The following is a 20,926-nucleotide window of genomic DNA, read 5'->3' as shown; positions in this document are numbered from 1 at the left end:
AACCCTGCAGATTACATAAAAATGACAATGTTATCATTAAATCTGCCCAAGAAATTAGACCTTAATGAATTCCATTGAGAACTCCCAATTTGATGAGGCGAGTTTAGGAAGTCGTAATACTATTCTGACAAGAAGGTGCAGTTAAAGAAATTTGAAAGGCACTAGCAATATGTGAAAATGATGGGCTAATTGAGGAAGCAAAGAGCAATTGTCTCCTCCCAGCAGGAAGCCAGAGTGGAGAAGCCCCTGTTCAGTGGATAATGAGACACAATCAAACGGCATTCAGCACAGGATGAAATAAGCATCTGAAAGCAGAGTGACTTTTTCCATAGCAACAAAGCCTCAGAAAGTCCAGAGTGTTACTGGCCAAAATCTTGTATTGTTCTTCCCCGGTAGCATCAGTCCTCACCTTGGATGATTAAAAGTGCCAGAAGCAAGGGTGATACTCGGATATTCAAGTTAAATTGCTTAATATGCATTGAAGGAATAAAAATATACTTACATGTGTAAACAGAATGTTCAATTTCCAAATATGAACAATATAAAATTTGGAAACCAATTGAACCAGAAGTTTTAAAGATTTCATGCTTACTCAGCATTGCCTAATAGAAGAATAACTGTCATCCAGTCTTTGCTTTTCAAAGAATTGGTTCTCTTAAGGGGAGGTCAAAGGGTGCAGATCTTTTACTCTAGTCAAGGATTTAGGCTGGGAATAGGAGGGTAACAGGATCTGAATGGCCAAGACGCTTGAAAGACATTGCTCCTGGCACAGAAACACCAAAGAAAGGTAGCCCCTTATAAAAGTGGAGGGGCTGAACGTCATGGCCAGCGTGAGACCAGTCTGTCATCAGCCACGGAGAATGAACCATGTGTGACTTGGTTTTTGTTGCCTTCAACCACTTCTAAATATTGCCCAGATTCTCAAACTTCATCTAAAACAGACTTGAAATTCTTCTCTCATAAGGATTTGATCATGATTGAAGTGCAGTGTACAGGCAGCTAGAATTCTGGTGGCAAAGAATTTAGGTTGAAAGCAGGAATTATGTCATACTCGCCTTTAATGGCAGCTCAACTAGTAGAAAATCCACCTGCAATGCAGGAGACCTGAGTTCAACCCCTGGGTTGGGAAGATCCCCTGGAGAAAGGAATGGCTACCTTCGCCAGTAGAATTGCCTGGAGAATTTCATGGACAGAGGAGCCTGGCAGGCTACAGCCTATGTCCACAGAGAGTTGGACATGACTGAGCAACTTTTACTTTACCTTTAGTACCTTGTGTGCCAAGAAGAATGCCTGGTTGGATGACTAGTGAATGAATGAATAGAAGGCCTCAAAATAAAATGAAAAATTTACAAAACTGTTGGAGTTGAAGGGCTACCTTTAGGAAATTAACACGCAAACCCCATAACTGAATTATAACACTCTATGACACACTGAGCTATCGATCAAAGAGAAAATTTATTCACAGAGCTTTTCAAATACAAACAAAATAGCACTTTTTTACTTTTTACAAAATGAATATTGGAATAAATGTGGTACAGCACAGTACAATAATGGACGAAAGAAAACAAGATCTAATGACTGGAAAATGTCTCTCCTTACTCTCTCGTCTTCAACTGAATTCTCTCCTATGGTGGACAGAAAGTCACCCCTTTACTTCGTAAGAATATCACAGCAGAAACTACTCAGAGAAATATTGCATATTTTTTTAATAATATTGAAATACAAAGGCTTAATTCTAAAGGTCTGCATAAACACTGAAGACATGTTGAGGGCGTAAAGAGTTTATGCAGGGTATACAAAATACTGATAAAGTGGCTTATTGGTCCATTGATTAGGTTTACTGTATGCTTTATAAAGTGATAATACTGTATTTTAAATGTGTATTAAAAAGAAAACAGAGGAGTAATGCACCACTAACCATCTCGTACAGTCTTTGCAACCACTGAAATGTCTGTGTTTGGGCATGTGGATTGCATGGGTATGTTTGTATATGCTCATGTGCTTTCAAAAGTGCCATGACTTACAGGGAACCTTTCTGGGTTGCCCTGCTTCCTAACATAATACTGTTTCTACTAGCCCTTTTGATTCTCTGAGTCATCATCCTAAAAAACAAAACAAAACAAAAACCTTGTTTGCATATATAGATTTGTTTTGTGTGTGTATGTGTTCTACATCAACAATACTCCGTGGAATAGAAACACTCAACACCCTGCAATATTTTTAGCATTTGGTCCATTGTTCTGTATCATTCCATGCTCTACATTTCTTTTGCAAATCTTGCACAACCCTTCCATGTGGTAAGATGTTTCTGATTCCATTGGGTTTCATTTCATTTGCATCGTATGGTTTAGAAGCACTCTTCCGCCTTTTGAGAGTAGCTAGATGCTTCGGTCCCTCTGAGTCCCTGTGGTCCATCTTCTCCTCTGTCTGCGCTTGGCGGCTCCATCTCAGTAGGGGTACTGTTTCTGTTTCTTGCCTGAGAAGCAAGCCAGCCACGTGCAGAGCAGCATGGCAGCGGCAGCCCCTCCTCCTGTGCAGTAGTAGGCCCAGCCGATTTCACACTTACCTAGGGACACAAGAGAAGGAGAGAAAGCAGGCACAGGTCAGGCTGATTTTACAGGAGGCTCTGTTATTTCTCCCCAGGTGTGGGCTCCTGGTGTGCCAAAGTGAAACTGAAATCCTCCTTAGAAATACAGTCTCACTCAAATGATAATAAGGGTTGAAAGTTATCTCAAGGTGGAAGAAAGCAAGTGTGATTGTCTGCATTTCAGAAGGACCTCAAGGCCTATGTCTCCTGCTAGCTAAGGGACAGAAACCAATTCTCCCCAGCTGCGATGCTCACACCCACGGCTGAAGAAAAGGAAGAATAGCAGCCATCAGATAGCAGAAATGAAGGTTATTAGTTCTGATTTAAATCACCCAAACTTGTATGCATAATGAGGTACCTTAGGAAAAAACTTCAAAATAGAGATACAGTCCTAAATATAGACACAGCTTTTGCAAAGGGGCCACTCTAAGGAGGTGATCCATTAGAAAGATAATGCTAGAGGGAAAGACTCTACCAAAAAAACCTCCTGTAACTAACAGGTGATAACAGCAATGCTGTAGGATAGAAAAGTAGATACGCCACTGATTTCAGACAAGAGCAAAGGAACACAGTCCTTCTTATTTTTCTTTATCATGATAAGGTTCTGTGAAGTTTCTTTGGCTGTCGGAGGCTTAACTCACCCACCTATATCTACCTACTCACCCACGTCCTGCCCTTCCCTGAAAGACTCAAGAACCAAGATGGAGCCTTCAGCACATCCTCCTTGAGCCACCATCTTCCTGAGGCCAATTAACTCCTTGTCTTGATAAGGGTGTGTGTGTCATTCCTCATAATTGCTATGTTTATGGAGCAACATAAGCAACATTCCTTATTTACTAAAGGAATTTATTCCTTATATAAAACGTATAGTCAACTCATCAGACCAACTGTCTATCAGATAAAAATGGAAAAGGAGGGCAGCAGATAAAGGTACTAAGAAGGGACTTCCCTGGCAGTCCAGCGGTGAAGACTCAGTTCCACTGCAGGTCGCGCCTGCTCAAGGAACTAAGATCCCACATGCTGTGGGGTGAGGCCAGAAAAGAAGGTACTTAAGAAGTGTGCCACTGTTGAAAGTGTTTGTGGGTGTTACACAGCACTGCCATTAACCACACGGAGATCCTAGTTTACGTGCATGATTTACACATTTTGTGGTTTAAATTTAGTAACTGGCTAAGATCCAAAATGAGCAACTAACATTCAATGTGATTTAAAAGAAAATTATTCCTCTATTTCAGATATACAGACTTTCATTTGCTAGGTAATTCATAAGGTAAATCATTATTAAATCAATATGGATTTATTCTGGTTTTTCTGGATTATGTAGAAATATGGCCAACCCTTAATCTAACTTAAAATACATATAAACACAGACACCACACACACACACACACACACACACACACACACACACACACTCATCTTTTGAGAAGCAAAACAATGGTCAAGATCAGTATGCTAAGGTCTAGATGTGTCAAGAAAATTTAGACAAATTGGCTCAGACGGTAAAGCGTCTGTCTACAATGAGGGAGACCCGGGTTTGACCCCTGGGTTGGGAAGATCCCCTGGAGAAGGAAATGGCAACCCACTCCAGGACTATTGCCTGGAAAATCCCATGGACAGAGGAGCCTGGTAGGCTACAGTCCATGGGGTCGCAAGGAGTCGGACACGACCGAGCTACTTCACTTCACTTCGAAGAAACACTAAGTCATCCATCCCCTGATTCTTTATTCCCTTCTTCCCACTTTCTTTCTCTCTCTCATTCATCCATTAATTCAACAAATATTTTCAAGTGACCACTCTAACTAGGACACACTGGGTGCTAGGAATCTACTTTGGAAAATGATAAATACAGTTCCCAGGATTAAGGAGCCACCATCTCATCAAGGGAGTATTACTGCTAATTCAGGAGACATAAGAGATCACTGGGTTGGGATGATCCCCCTGAGGAGGGTACAGCAACCCACTCCAGTATTCTTGCCTGGAGAATCCCATGGACAGGGGAGCTTGGTGGGCTACATACAGTCCATGGGGTCACAAAGAGTTGGACACGACTGAAACGACTTAGCACACATGCACTCAGATATTTATATGATAACTGTGATAAGTGCTTTGAAGAAAAAACATCCAGGATGCTAAGACAGCAAATCATAAGGAATTTTATACAGTGAGGTTGTGTGATGGAGAGCCTTAAAGTAGAAACGAAATTTAAGCTGAGACCTGGCAGATGAGCAGGGGTTAGCCAAAGATGAATGTGAGAGGCCAGGGAACACTGTATTTGCACTATGGGAATGGGAATGTAATGGAGAAATGTAGGCAAATTTGGGTCTTGTTAAAGTATTGTTTGGGCTTCCCAGGTGACTCAGTGGTAAAGAATCCACCTGCCAATGCAGGATACATGGGTTCAATCCCTGGGTTGGGAAGATCCCCTGGAGAAGGAAATGGCAACCCACTCCAGTATTCTTGCCTGGAGAATATCATGGACAGAGGAGCCTGGTGGGCTACAGTCCATGAGGTTGCAAAGAGTCGGACACGACTGAGCAACACTTTTCAAAGTGTTGATCAAGTAAGAGATGGGGATGCCACTGTTCGGGTAAGCAAGAGATGGGGTTGGGTGTGAGCACCTCCAGAGTTTGAGAGCTAGAAGCCTGAAGACTTCCTCTTCAAATGTTCATCTAGGCTGGCATGTAGAGATGTGAGATATTCGACAATCAGTTAGTTGCTCAGTCGTGTCGGACTCGTTGCGACCCCATGGACTGCAGCATACCAGTTGTTGAGATAGTCAACATCCATAGGTAAATCTTGAGCAACCCCTCTGTGTGTTACAATGTTACAGGAGACCCCGGGGGAACAAAATAGATAGGATCTTTGGTTTCAAAGGCTTATATTCTAGCAAGACCGATTCTTAAGTATCGCTCACATCAATTGCACTCTCTTGAACCCATTCCTTGTATACTCTACACATATGTCTGCTGAAATTCAGTGAACAAAATTAACTAGATATAGAAAGGAATTTTTTTCATGAAACTATCAATGTAAATGTATCTTGAACTTCTCCAAAGAAGAAAGATTTTTCTTCTTCTTGAGCATGAGTCCTTCCATAGTAAAACCCACATGCTCAATAATAAGAAATTAGCACTGTTTTACAGTAATAGAAAAAGTCTTTCTGAGTACATTAGGCAATTAGGAAAGAGCAGCTGTTTTAAGTTTATATGCTTTAAACAGCACGGTAGTCCGTGAGTAGTAATGGAAACAAAGGAAAACCAGGAAATAGGGGACTATTTTTCCTTGGCCTCTCCTTTCCCCTGTGGTGGCAATAAATTCTTATTATTATAGTGCAAACACAAAGTATTTTACTAGAGGGCAAGCTTTGTCTGTGATCCTTTCAGGAAATTAGAGGAGCAAATCCCTTTAAACTTTCCTTTTTGCTCTCTGTAATGCTCCATCAAACAGGACTTCAAGCCCACCAGGTTGGCAAACCACTGCTTTCAGCAATGGGGGATGCTATTCTCGACAGATAAAATAGAGGTTAATGGGACAGAAAGCTGCAAACCACAGCCACCTGCACATTCAATGGAAAAAGGTGTCCTGGCTGTGTTCCAGGGCAGCCCCAGGGAAAAAGTGGGTGGGAGAGGTATGGCTGATTTTTTCTAGGGTGTCTCAAATTGGCAGCTCAGTTGGTAAAGAATCTACCTGCAATGCAGGAGACGATTCCTGGGTTGAGATGTGCTGGAGAATGGATAGGCTACCCACTCCAGTATTCTTGGGTTTCCCTGTGGCTCAGCTAGTAAAGAATCCACCCGCAATGTGGGAGACCTGGGTTCAATCCCTGGGTTGGGAAGACCCTCTGAGAAGGGAAAGGCTACCCACTCCAGTATTCTGGCCTAGAAAATTCCATGGACTCTATAGTCTGTGGGGTCGCAAAGAGTTGGACATGACTGAGGGACTTTTCACTTTCAAATTAGTTTTTAGTGCATCTTCTGTTAGTAATAGACAGAAGAAAAGGTACAAAGAGCCCAGCCTTGGGACTTCCCTGGTGGTTCAGTGACTAAGACTCCATGCTCCCAACGTAGGGAGTCTAGATTCAATTCCTGGTCAGGGAACTAGATCCCATATGTCACAACTGAAAAAAAATAAAAATAAAAATAAAAAGATCCTGCATGCAACAACGAAGATCTACTGCAGCCAAATATATATAAATAAGGAGGCTTTCCCGGTGACTCAGTGGGAAAGAATCCTTCTGCAATGCAGGAGACTCTGGAGACAAGGGTTTAATCCCTGGGTCGGCAAAATCCCCTGGAGAAGAAAATGGCAACCCACTTCAGTATTCTTGCCTGGAAAATTCCATGGACAGAAGAGCCTGGTAGGCTACAGTCTGTCCATAGGGTCACAAAGAGTCAGACAGGACTAAGCGACTGAGCACAGGACACAGAAATAAATGTATAAATGTAAAAAAAACAACCCTGCTTACTACAAATAAAAATGAAATTTCAACGATCAGTTCATCTTTTGAGGAACTGTATTTATTCATTCAATTGTTTGATTACTGTTTTAGTGTCTACCATGTGACTGCCTGTCTGCCCCTATATCCAAGTGCTCAATATGATGATGTCTGGAGCACAGCAGACAATCAATACACATTTGTGGATATCAGACACAATACTAGTGCTGAGAATAGAGATCTGAAATTAACAGTTATATAACAGCGGTTGTGGACAGCCTGTGAAGCAGGTGCTAAACAGTCTAGAAGCAGCATCTCAGGTGACCATTTTTGCCTATGATGCCTTCAGGAAATCAGAGAAACAAATCTGTCATTCCCATTTTGAAGATGAGGACCCTGCACAGCATGCAAGATAAGTCAATGGCCCAGTATCTCAAATCAGTGATGGAGCTTGAACTTGAACTCCAAAACTTTCTCCTGTGCTCAGATATGTTTTAGGAAGATCCATATTAAAAATCTCCCCAGTTGTCAGATAGTACTTGTCTTTGCCAGAACTTACATGTTGTGCAGAAATAAGCTATATGGTGCATCTTTGAATTTACCAGTATTCTTAGAAGACTCCATATGCCTATGTCTACCTGGCACTATTTTAGTTATTAAAGACTTGCACGTTACAGATCTAGCATTCTCAATTTTGGAGCTAGCAGAACCAATCTGAACTCTCTTGGCGACCTCATCCCCCTAGAGAATGAGGGGGAGTGATAATCCAATACATTTACTTGATCAATTCAGATAATTGATTTTTCCTGAGCAATCACTTACCATAAACATGCTCCCAAAGTGGATGTTTCTGACCTGCCCTGGCCTGAGGGTAGCTGAGTAAGGGCTCCAGGTATGGGTCATATTTCAGCTCCTCTCTGCTTGCAAACTGCTAGCAGTCTGGCGGGAGCCCACTGGGCCATCCTCATTCAATACCCAGAAACTTTGCCACAGCACCTCCTACTGTGCGCAGTACTGCTCATTTGAACATAAACCAGGATCCTTCAGCTAGTCCTGCAGGCTGACTAAACTCCCCTGTGTACTCACCCTGCCTCTGCTCTGCATTTGAACTTGAGCCTTGCTGGTTTCCAGCTTATTTCTCTCCTCACCAGATCACTGCTGAGTTCCCAGCCTTGTATATAAGCTAACTGCCTTTCTTTATCAAGGCAGGACATCTTTCTCCTGTGATATTTTAAACTTTTTAGCAAGTTAAGGTGTCAATGCAAAGTTTGTGTAGAGAAGAAGCAGGCATATTAGATTTCAACTCTTTTGCTGTACAAATAACGAAGGTAGGAAGGTGGGAGGGTCAGTAGACAGAGAAAAACACTTTTATGTTCTTAAATACCATGGGCAGAAGTTTGAGAGGTCTTTTTCCTCTTGAATAAATTCTTTCCTACCTCTTCCTATTCAGACCATCTAGTCTACCTATGCATGAAAACCAAGAACAAAAAGAACCTGTCACGGTACTGATTCCATGTGTTCTTTTGTGAAGTTACCAAACAAAAGCGTTGCTGCTGCTAAGTCACTTCAGTCGTGTCTGACTCTGTGTGACCCCATAGAAAGCAGCCCACCAGGCTCCGCCATCCCTGGGATTCTCCAGGCAAGAACACTGGAGTGGGGTGCCATTTCCTTCCCCAATGCATGAAAGTGAAAAGTGAAAGAGAAGCCACTCAGTCGTGTCTGACCCTCAGTGACCCCATGGACTGCAGCCTTCTAGGCTGCTCTGTCCGTAGGATTTTCCAGGCAAGAGTACTGGAGTGGGGTGTCATTGCCTTTTCCAACGAAAGTGTTGCCCCCCCCCAAATAAATAGAGTTTAAACATTTGACCTAAAACATACAAAAGCTTTGATTCAAACTTTTAATGGAACAAGTAGTTAAAATAACACATGTGTCTGAAAAGAGACAAGCAGAACTCAAACTTGACTGCTGGGCAAAAAATGTAAAAGTAAAAAGGCTGAGGGAAGAAAGTTTGTGAGGTGGGGTTCTTCTGAAGGCTCTTGGCTCGTTTCTGTTTGTAACCAGAGGCAATAACCCATACTGAGGATACAGCCCATCCTGGACATGACTTCAGAGCCCCACTGATACTGTACTTCCTGAGATGTGCTCCAGGGGGCGCTGTCCACAAGCAGATCTCAGGAATGGGGTTCCCCCTGGGTAAATCCCCAGAGTAGATAGTGTGGAGGCACGTGCAATGGTAGAATCCAGCCCAGTCCAAAAATTGGGCACCGAGTCTGCACACAGAGCGTCCCAGGCAGCAGCACCCACCTTCATGCCTTCGGTCTCCAGAACCGCAGCTCAGTGAACCGACCCAGTCTCTCTCCTCAAGAACTGCTGCTCTGGACCTTAATGAACCAGGCTGACTTTATCTTTCTACCTCTCCTGCCCCTTAATTTCTAGGTTTAGGAGACTGGACCGTTGGATTGGAACTCTCCGGATAGTTGAATGATAGATACCCTTTCTGCCCAAACACACAGATACCTGAATGTACAAGGGTCTAGTGTGGAACACTAGAGCCACTTCAACGTATTAGAGGAGGCAAGAAACCCTTAAAAGACTCCACACCTTCTTTGTTTGCCCTGTCTTCTCCAAGGAGGCAACCAGGAATGTAGAGAGAATGTGATGTATATGTGTCCATTGGTAAGAGCTGATACACTCAAGCTATGCATTAAAGTATTCTTCGTAACCTGCATGTCCAAGGGAGCAGGGATTTACTTTCTGGAAAAGATAAGATATGTATCTGCAAAGCACTCAAAATTGCACCATGTCTAAGGAGATATGTTACAGTCAATTTTGATAGGAAAATACCAGCCTTGTAAATTATAGCACATCTTCATTCATTCTGCAGCCAGAGTGGGAGTGAGGCAAGGGCTGTCTAGACGAGTATGTGATGGGTAATTGACTGCTGTGTAAGCTCTCTACTCAAACATGAGTTCATGTTTTATGAGTCTCAGATTTTAGGGGGAAAATCCTTCCTGAGTTACACACTGATTGTATTCTATCCAATGGCATGCATTTCTCTTCTGGATTCCCACAAAGATTTCATTAAAGAGCCATAATTTTAATTTGCTTTGTTTTATCTCTCTTGTTCCCAAAGAAATGTTTTTAGCTTCACCTTCAGGGTGAGGAGCTGGGGAACAAAGAAAAAAAGTTCTCGCAGGTACTATTTACTGCCTCCTACAGAAACAGAGCTGTGCTGTGCTTAGCGGCTCAGTCATGTCTGACTCTTTGCAACCTCATGGACTGTAGCCCACCAGGTTCCTCTGTCCATGGGGATTCTCCAGGCAAGAATACTGGAGTGGGTTTCCATGCCCTCCTCCAAGGAAACAATGCTAGTCATCATCAACTTAGGGATTTACCAGAAAGTACCTTTTGGAGGTCCCACACTTGCACAGATGCTCAAACTCATGAAAAGGCAGCACACCCAGAACAGCAGCTCTACTGAGCCCAAACTACACACCCAGGGAGAAAAGCTAGCTATTACTAGCTATTATTGTTACTAACCCTTATGGCAGAAAGTGAAGAACTAAAGAGCCTCTTGATGAAAGTGAAAGAGGAGAGTGAAAAAACTGGCTTAAAGCTCAACATTCAGAAAACGAAGATCACGGCATCTGGCCCCATCACTTCATGGCAAATAGACAGGGAAACAGTGGAAACAGTGGCTGACTTTATTTTTCTGGGCTCCCAAATCACTGCACATGGTGACTGCAGCCATGAAATTAAAAGACACTTACTCCTTGGAAGGAAAGTTATGACCAACCTAGACAGCATATTAAAAAGCAGAGACATTACTTTGCCAACAAAGGTCCGTCTAGTCAAGGCTATGGTTTTTCCAGTAGTCATGTATGGATGTGAGAGTTGGACTATAAAGAAAGCTGAGCACCGAAGAATTGATGCTTTTGAACTGTGGTGTTGGAGAAGACTCTTAAGAGTCCCTTGGACTGCAAGGAGATCCAACCAGTCCATCCTAAAGAAGATCAGTCCTGGGTGTTCATTGGAAGGACTGATGTTGAAGCTGAAGCTCCAACACTTTGTCCACCTTATGTGAAGAGCTGACTCATTTGAAAAGACCCTGATGCTGGGAAAGATTGAGGGCAGGAGGAGAAGGGGACGACAGAGGATGAGATGGCTGGATGGCAACACCGACTCGATGGACATGGGTTTGGGTGGACTCCAGGGGTTGGTGATGGACAGGGAGGCCTGGAGTGCTGCTCATGGGGTCGCAAAGAGTCGGACACAACTGAATGACTGAACTGAACTGATTACTACTATTATTTTTATTGTTAATACCTCCTGGAATCTTAGTAAGTTATAATATCAGAGTGTGTATTTGGACTGTAAGCTTTTTAAAAAATTTTTTTGAGCATCTGGAGATTTTATTTTTCATTTTACTTTTTAAAAAATGTTATTTGTCTGTTGGGTCTTCGTAGCTGCATGCAGGCTTTCTCTAGTTGTGGGGGCAGGGCCTATTCTAGGCTGCAGTTCACAGGCTTCTCATTGCGGTGACTTCTCCTGTGCTCTAGAGCTCTTGTGCTTCAGCAGTTGCAGCTCGCGGGCTTAGCTGCTCTGTGGCGTGTGGGATCCTGCCAGAAAAGGGACTGAACCTGTGTCCCCTACGTTGGCAGGCAGATTCTTAACCACTGGACCACCAGGGAAGCCCTGGAGATTTTAAATACTACATTATGGGTCCATCAGAGAAGCTGGAAGATCGAAGAACGAGACACCCGGGTGACTGTACTGGGTGTGGCTGCCTGGGAACCAGTGTTTCTTCACTTCCACTCACACCTGAGTTTCAGGGAGTTTCCCTTGTGTACCACACCAGATGTGCTCATCAGATCCACCCAGGGTCCTTCCTCCTAAACTCTGCGCTAAATCAGGGCCTTGCATCATCTTATCCTGAAATCCCTGCCAGAATCACATAACCATGAAAGCAGAGGCTGAGACGCCTTGCCTTCACAGCATCCCTGCAATACAGAGGCAGAGCAACAGAAATAAAAATATCCTGGTGCCTTCGGAAATGTGATTAAACTTCACTTTATGTGGCAGAAAAGTAGGGAGAGTGGAGCGGCATCTGAATCCTTAAGATCACACCCATCAGATGGACCTCTGTTCCATGGCCCGCCTGGTGGATAGTTTTGTTGCTATATAGTCGCATAATTTACCCATAAAAATGGTGGACGTGTTGTCCAGTCTGGCTAGCAGAGTCTCTGCTGGCACGGTTGTTATTAATTCTTGCCCCTTAGCCCCAAATCCATCCTAAAAAGTTCCACTAGAGATAACGCCGCTGTTAAGACGATAAGGCACACACACTGGCTCCATACACAGAGTGTGTATACCTGCTGGTCTTTGTGTTCACGCTGTGAACTGACACAGAATCCCATCTCTACATGGGGGTGGTGGAGATATCCAGCGGGGTCTTATTCAGTGTAGGTGATAAAGATGACCCTTTGGTTTCTGTCTGTAGCTGCTATTTATAAAGGCTGGAAACTACCTGAAATTCAGCCCCTCTGTCTTATGGCCGGCCCCAAAGAGAGTGTGAAAGGACCCAGGCGCTCTCTAATTGCTGCTTCCCAGCTTGGCCTGTGGCTGCGGCCAATTTTCCAACAGTCCCATGAGAAGAGGTGCTGGTTTCCATCCCGACAGCATTTTTATCTACCCTCCCCCTGTTCGCACCTGTCACGCTTTCATCGGCCACTGAGCAGCCTCTGCCTATAGTCTCCATATCCACTGAAATGGAAATGTGTGGCAACCAGGGCTCCTTTGATCTTGGGGAGCTGCCCTCGGTCCAAAAGGTTTCCTTGATGATCGCTCCTTGCTTATAAGGTAGCCCTTGGGAACGAGCTTAATCCAATTTGGTCAAGCACAACATTGAGACCCTGGTAAATTACAACCCAGCCCCGCTGAAAATGAGAGAGGGACGGTGAGGCATAGCTACCATCCGACGACTTCATTTCCAAGTTATAATGAAAGCAAGTCTCAGACCGCATTCTGTGACACATACAGAAGCTTATTAAACAGTTATCAAAAAGCAGGCACAAATCAGCTCACCAACTGTTCCAAGAGCTAGTTAAATCCTAGCTCCCTATCGTTTTAAGATGGGCTACCATCTTGCACCAAAGAACCACTGGAAGCAAATGCAAGATTCAAGGGATTCTGTTCCTTCTGGCAACAAGTAACCAAAAATCCTCTGAACCAGGGACAAGAAACAGAGTCCTTATGGGTGATCAGACTTTGGCTGACTTTCTTATGGCAGAGTGGGTGTGGCAGAGTGTTTTAGTAAAGCTGTTCTCATTGTTTTATTTTTTAAACTTTTATTTATTTTTGGCTGTGTCGGGTCTTCGCTGTGGTGTGTGGGCTTCTCACTGCAGTGGTTTCTCTTGATGTGGAGTATGGGCGCCAGGCATGTGGGCACAGTAGTTGTGGCTCACGGGCTTAGTTGTTCCGAGGCAGGTGGGATCTTCCTGGATCAGAAACTGAACCCGGGTCCCCTGCATTGGCAGGTGGGTTCTTAACCACCAGACCACCAGGGCAGCTCTGTTTTCATTGTTAAAAATACTAAAATATGTATCTGGGTACTAGTGCATAAACAGCCGCTGTCTCCAAGTTCTCCAAGTGCCCCATGGTCCCCTTCCTCCTCTGAGAACCCTAGGGAATCCTAGCCTCATTCCCAAGAATGAAAAGGCTGGTCCTTGGCCGGTCAAGGCCCCTTGGGAGCCTACTCCAGCATTTATTTTAGTTAGGATTAGTCAGGGCCATTTTGGTTGTTAAATATTTTAGATATCTTTCAGACTTACAATAAGGGCTATGTGCCTAGATGACTGTTTAAATCCTTTTATGTGAAGACAGAGAGTATCTCTTTTAGCCAATCCACAATCTTGAATACCTTTAATTTCACCAACGAGAGTCCATTTTTAACATTTATCATGCTCATTAATAAGACACCTATTTCACCTTTAAAAATCCATTTCTGACCATGGGTGAGGCTTCTTGTGTTGGTCAAGATATGGATAACAAAACGTGTACTACACTGCTGTATTTTAAACGGATAACTAACAAGGACCTACTGTAGAGCACAGAGAACTCTGTTCAATGTTGTGTGGCAGCCTGGATGGGAAAGGAGTTTGGGAGAAAATGGATACATGTGTATGTATGTCTGGGTTTGCTTTGTTGTGCACCTGAAACCCTTACGTTTTTAGTCAGCTGGTTATACTCCAGTATACTCCAGGGCTCATACTGTACACTCCAGTGGCTCAGACTGTGAAGAATCTGCCTGCAGTGCAGGAGACCCAGGTTTGATCCCTGGATTGGGAAGATCCCCTGGAGGAGGGCATGGCCACCCACTCCAGTATTCTTGCCTGGAGAATTCTATGGACAGAGGAACCTGGTGGGCTACAGTCCATGGTGTCACAAAGAGTTGGACACGACTGAGCAACTAACATTTTCACTTAAAATAAGACGTTTAAATTAAAACAACAACAACAGCAACACGTGTACTAATATCCCTGAGTTTCCACTCTGGAGCCTGCACCTGAGCTATGACTTCCTGTGACTCACACACACATCTCATTCCTGAAGTATTTTAAAATGAAGGACAGGCATTATAATAGTGGTGTTAAGAACTTTGAAGAATCTTGAGATTTTACTCATAAGCTAACGAGTTAGCCTGCCACACTTTCATGGATGCTGGCAAAAGCTAGGCGACTCCTGGATCAGAGACGGAGGCCTCTGTTATTACTCAACATGGCAACCAGCACGAGCTTCACATCTGAGTCCATCTTTTGGCCTTCTACATTCCACAGGGACCCACATGATAAACTCAGTACTTCTGTGTCACCATTGAGGAACCCCAAGCTTAGGGATCCCCAGTTTTTTATAATAGACTGCAAGTAAATCCACCCAAACTTTGCCCTGGAGGCAGAGATTATTAAAGGGAACAATAAATAAAACCTGTCTTTTGCGCCAGCAAGAGTCATTATCTTCCAAAACTGCTCACTACAGACATCTTTGAGAACAGGTCAGAACAACATGTTCCCCAGATATGATGGAAGATTGCTTCCCAAGACCAGCACTAAAGAATCCAGTAGGACTCCAAGTGGAAGCGTATTCCATTCCTTAGGAAGGTGGAATGCTCATTTTCACAGATACAATTTCAAATTAAAATTGAAGTATGGGAGTACTTATTTGCAATAATGTCTACTGCGAGTTGGAAAAGGAAACGGCAACCTACTCTAGTAATCTCGCCCGGAAAATCCTATAGACAGAGGAGCCTGGTGGGCTATCACCCATGCAGTTGCAAAGAGTTGGGTACAACTGAGCACACACATGTCCCATTGCAAGTAGAGATGTTTCACCTTATACCCTCTCTCTGGCAAACACTTTTGTAGAGAATGAAATCAAGTCAAAGGAACCCCAGTCAAATAGCTTCCCAGCTTCCTAGGGGGATGGGAAGATTGTTGGGAAACTAGGTCTAGAATTCAGGTTTCTAGGCTTTCCAATGTCAGGCTTCCAAATGCTGCTTACCAGTGGTTCGGAGTCCTCTTGTGTCGGGAATCCACTTGAATTATGAATAAAAGTTATGAATACTCTCTCCAGGAGAATGCACATATGCACAAGCCTATGACGTACACACAATTTCAGTGACGTCACAAATTCCCCGAAGTCTATTGATGGACTGTGGCCATCTTGAATGATCTGGAGACCTCAAGTTAAAACTCACCCTTAGAACAAGGGTTAATATAACACTGAACTCAGTTACCAATATCATCAAGACATCCGGTTGCTAACCCAAGTACCGTATGTCTCCAGATATTGTGGAGCTGACATCCTCAGCTATCCAAAACATGACCCCAAATCAAGGGGTCCAAAAAAAAGCTGTCCAGAATAGGCAAAAATCAGTGATTCAAAGACACACAGTGCACAGAAACAGCGCTGAACTGTTTTTTGTTTTTTTTTTTAAAGCATGGTTCTAAGATGATTTATGATGACTCAACAGAAAAGGACACAAATTAGAAGTGAGGGAATAAGGAGAGAAAGGGGTAATTAATAACTGTAATGAATTATCATTGACAGGGTGACATAAAACTGTTGCAAAACAACTACCAAAAAGCATAGAGAACTCAGTTTTTTTCAGTCTTGGTTATTTGGTGAAAAGGTAAACCACTCTACACATGCTCTGTTGGGGATGTCTTGGGGATGATTCCATATGACAGCAAGTAGTTAATGATTTTTTTTTTAATCTTGTTTATGTTTTTTATATCTTTTATATATTAAACTGATGGAAAAGCATATGATACATCCTCAAACTTTTTCAACATGATTAAAACAGGAAATACGTTTGTGTTTAAAGCAAAAAGGAAGAACTGATATTTATTTGTGCATCTTGATGTATGAAGCATCTTTCACTATCCCCTTCAGTTATTTTAACAGGCAGGTGAAGTAGTAGTATCTTCTTTTAGAGACCAAGAACTGAAGTTCTGAGGGCTTAGAACTCTCCCAGAACTCGCCCAGAATCAAACAACTCTTGAGAAGTGAAACCGAGATTCAAATCCAGTCCAAGTTTTTCCCTTTAAGGGGAAAATTCATTTATCTGGAGTAATTCATTCATATGGAATTTTCTGAAAAGATTCAATAAATGAGTTTCACCCCATAAATTCCCTATGTTAATTAGTTCTTGTCAACATTCTACCAGACTAAAAATCAGATGAAGAGTCAGAAAAGATAAGCCCTTTGTTTACTTTGTTATATTTTGGGCTTTATCCTAAAAAGATTTTTGAGGAGTTTATTAAAAATGCTCACCAATGGCCCCTTCTTAACAGGAGACATGTTAAGCCATTTATCTTCTATTTCTATTTTATTTTTTATTATGGAACAAAGGTAAAAATGCACAGGAAGGTCACTAACACCTAAGTTTGTGAATTCTCAGTTCTGGGGCAGAAATATTTCTCCTGAGATTAAGAGCCATAATATAAAGATTTGAAAGAACTGTCTTCAAATGTGTATTAAATACACCACATTAACAAATTGAAAAATAAAAGCCATATGATTATCTCAATAGATGCAGAGAAATTTAACATCCATGTTAACAAAATTTAACATCCATTTATGTTAAAAACTCTCCAGAAAGCAGGAAGAGAAGGAACATACCTTAACATAATAAAAGCTATATATGACAAATCCACAGCAAACATTATCCTCAATGGTGAAAAGTTGAAAGCATTTCCCCTAAAGTCAGGAATAAGACAAGGGTGCCCACTTTCACCACTACTATTCAACATAGTTCTGGAAGTTTTGGCCACAGCAATCAGAGCAGAAAAAGAAATAAAAGGAATCCAAATTGGAGAAGAAGTAAAACTCTCACTGTTTGCAGATGATATGATCCTCTACATAGAAAACCCTAAAGACTTCACCAGAAAATTACTAGAGCTAATCAATGAATATAGTAAAGTTGCAAGATATAGAATCAACACACAGGAATCCCTTGCATTCCTATACACTAATAATGAGAAAATAAAAAGAGAAATTAAGGAAACAATTCCATTCACCATTGCAATGAAAAGAATAAAATACTTAGGAATATATCTACCTAAAGAAACAAAAGACCTATATATAGAAAACTACAAAACACTGGTGAAAGAAATCAAAGAGGACACTAATAGATGGAGAAATAGGCTATGTTCATGGATGGGAAGAATCAATATAGTGAAAATGAGTATACTACCCTAAGCAATCTATAGATTCAATGCAATCCCTATTAAGCTGCCATCAGTATTTTTCACAGAGCTAGAACAAATAATTTCATAATTTGTATGGAAATACAAAAAAACTCAAATAGCCAAAGCAATCTTGAGAAAGAAGAATGGAACTGGAGGAATCAACCTGCCTGACTTCAGGCTCTACTACAAAGCCACAGTCATCAAGACAGTATGGTACTGGCACAAAGACAGAAATACAGATCAATGGAACAAAATAGAAAGCCCAGAGATAAATCCACACACCTATGGACACCTTATCTTTGACAAAGGAAGCAAGAATATACAGTGGAGAAAAGACAAACTCTTTAACAAGTGATGCTGGGAAAACTGGTCAACCACTTGTAAAAGAATGAAACTAGAACACTTTCTAACATCAAACACAAAAATAAACTCAAAATGGATTAAAGATCTAAACGTAAGACCAGAAACTATACAACTCCTAGAGGACATAAATCACAGCAGAATCCTCTATGACCCACCTCCCAGAATATTGGAAATAAAAGCAAAAATTAACAATGAGACCTAATTAAAATTAAAAGCTTCTGCACAACAAAGGAAACTATAAGCAAGGTGAAAAGACAGCCTTCAGAATGGGGAGAAAATAATAGCAAATGAAGCAACTGACAAAGAATTAATCTCAAAAATATACAAGCAACTCCTGCAGCTCAATTCCAGAAAAATAAATGACCCAATCAAAAAATGGGCCAAAGAACTAAACAGACATTTCTCCAAAGAAGACATACAGAAGGCTAACAAACGCATGAAAAGATGCTCAACATCACTCATTATCAGAGAAATGCAAATCAAAACCACAATGAGGTACCATTTCACACCAGTCAGAATGGCTGCTATCCAAAAGTCTACAAGCAATAAATGCTGGCGAGGATGTGGAGAAAAGGGAACCCTCTTACACTGTTGGTGGGAATGCAAACTAGTACAGCCACTATGGAGAACAGTGTGGAGAGTCCTTAAAAAACTGGAAAGAGAACTGCCATACGACCCAGCAATCCCACTGCTGGGCATACACACCAAGGAAACCAGAATTGAAAGAGACATGTGTACCACAATGTTCATCACAGCACTGTTTATAATAGCCAGGACATGGAAGCAACCTAGATGTCCATCAGCAGACGAATGGATAAGAAAGCTGTGGTACATATACACAATGGAGTATTACTCAGCCATTAAAAGGAATACATTTGAATCAGTTCTAATGAGGTGGATGAAACTGGAGCCTATTATACAGGGTGAGGTAAGCCAGAAAGAAAAATACCAATACAGTATACTAATGCATATATATGGAATTTAGAAAGATGGTAACAATAAGCCTGTATGTGAGACAGCAAAAGAGACACAGATGTATAGAACAGTCTTTTGGGCTCTGTGGAAGAGGGAGAGGGTGGGATGATTTGGGAGAATGGCACTGAAACATGTATAATATCATATGTGAAACAAATCGTCAGTCCAGGTTTGATGCATGATACAGGATGCTCAGGGCTCGTGCACTGGGATGACCCAGAGGGATGGTATGGGGAGGGAGGTGGGAGGGGGGTTCAGAATGGGGAACACATGTACAATCGTGGCAGATTCATGTTGATGCATGGCAAATCCAATACAATATTGTAAAATAATTAGCCTCCAATTAAAATAAATAAATTTATATTTAAAAATGTGTATTACATTATCAGAAGGAATTATCTGCTTGGGATACTGGGGGTTGGGGGGGGTAGAATCTTCTTAATTAATAGACTATCACCAAATTCTTAACTATGGGAAAATTTTAATAAATCTACATATTTATTCCAGATGATGTTCATATAGCCTATTTGTCTTGAAGGCACACAGTTCAGGTATATCTACTCTTGTTGTTATAAAAGGTAACCATTGAAAAAAATGAAGAAAGATCCTTAAAAGAGAGACTAAAATATTCTTTCCAATAGTTTAGTTTATTAGTTCTTAATATCTTGTGGCCACTAAACTATCGGGAAGAATATTTCTCATTTCCCAAAGGTTTTCTAACACATTTTCTTTTTTCCATTAGCACTGAATTCCACTGCTACAAATAGCAGCAAGTCACTGAATTAGGTTATTAAAAGGCACTGATACAACAACAGGAAAGATCCTGCTCTAAACAATGAAACCAAAAAAGACTTCAGGAAGGAAAGATTTAGAGCAATTTCCTTTTTCATCTACCAGGGTATTTGGTTCTTTAAACTATGACACTCAACTTGATTACTTTCTAGGAGATGGTTAAGCCATTAGTCCCTCAGAAAGTATGGTCATGATTCTCTCCAGGATATCAGCAGCTGAGTGTGTAGAGAAACATGATGGCAACTGCCTTGTTAGTCAAAAATGAGCTATAAGGTTTCTTCTTTTCTATCTTCTCTCTTCCTTCCTTCTCTCTCAGCCTCTCTCTCTTTTTTGAACCATTTAGTAGACAGTAGATACGTGACAAGCAGGTAAGGATCCTATCTACCTAATTCATAATTTTATTCTAAGTATATGGCACAACTTTGGGTACCTAGAATGTGCTTAATACATAGTCATTGAATAAATACATCTATTGAATACTGCTATGAACCGTCAAACTGACATAGGCAGCAATGTTGCAAAAATCCTGTCCCAGAGGAACGTACAAAGATGGTTTAGGAAAGCAGATAGAATTGGATCTAGGATTATACAGAATGGGGGCACTTTTCCCTAAAGCAGGTCTAGAGGCATTTACTAAAGCTATACTTAAAAGTGGAGATGTGTATGTGTATGTGTTAGTCGCTCAGTTGTCTCGACTCTTTGTGATCCCATGGACTGTAGCCCACCAGACTCCTCTGTCCATGGAATTCTCCAGGCAAGAATACTGGAGTGAGTAGCCTTTCCCTTCTCCAGGTGATCTCCCCAACCCAGGGATCAAACCTGGGTCTCTTGCATTGCAGGCAGATTCTTTACCATCTGAGCCACCAGGGAAGCCCAAAGTGGAAATGTTTATGCGCTAATGTTGTTGCTAGGGCCCAGAAATGGACGGGTTGAATGCATGCCCCTGAAATGAATAGGTTCTCCCCATTTTCTAAGATGAAAGTGAAAAATCCTTCATCTCTGGAAAAAGGGCCACTAAGAAGG

The 20,926-nt window shown here is 41.9% G+C and overlaps 1 protein-coding gene across 3 annotated transcripts in view; it reads right to left on the bottom strand.

Moving 5' to 3' along the window:
* Positions 1 to 1,436: 1,436 nt before the first annotated feature.
* LHFPL6 (LHFPL tetraspan subfamily member 6) overlaps positions 1,437 to 20,926 on the bottom strand; it is a 234,978-nt gene continuing 215,488 nt past the window's right edge. For all 3 annotated transcript variants that reach the window (XM_012184538.5, XM_027973598.2, XM_015098094.3), the window contains exon 4: positions 1,437 to 2,566. In XM_012184538.5, the coding sequence (XP_012039928.1) occupies positions 2,448 to 2,566 (119 nt within the window). In that variant the 3' untranslated portion in view covers positions 1,437 to 2,447. The remainder of the gene's footprint in view (positions 2,567 to 20,926) is intronic.

Source organism: Ovis aries, chromosome 10, assembly GCF_016772045.2.
Source record: "Ovis aries strain OAR_USU_Benz2616 breed Rambouillet chromosome 10, ARS-UI_Ramb_v3.0, whole genome shotgun sequence".
Taxonomy (NCBI): domain Eukaryota; kingdom Metazoa; phylum Chordata; class Mammalia; order Artiodactyla; family Bovidae; genus Ovis; species Ovis aries.
Note: the sequence above shows the minus strand (reverse complement) of the source record. Positions and strands in the feature narration are given on the sequence as shown.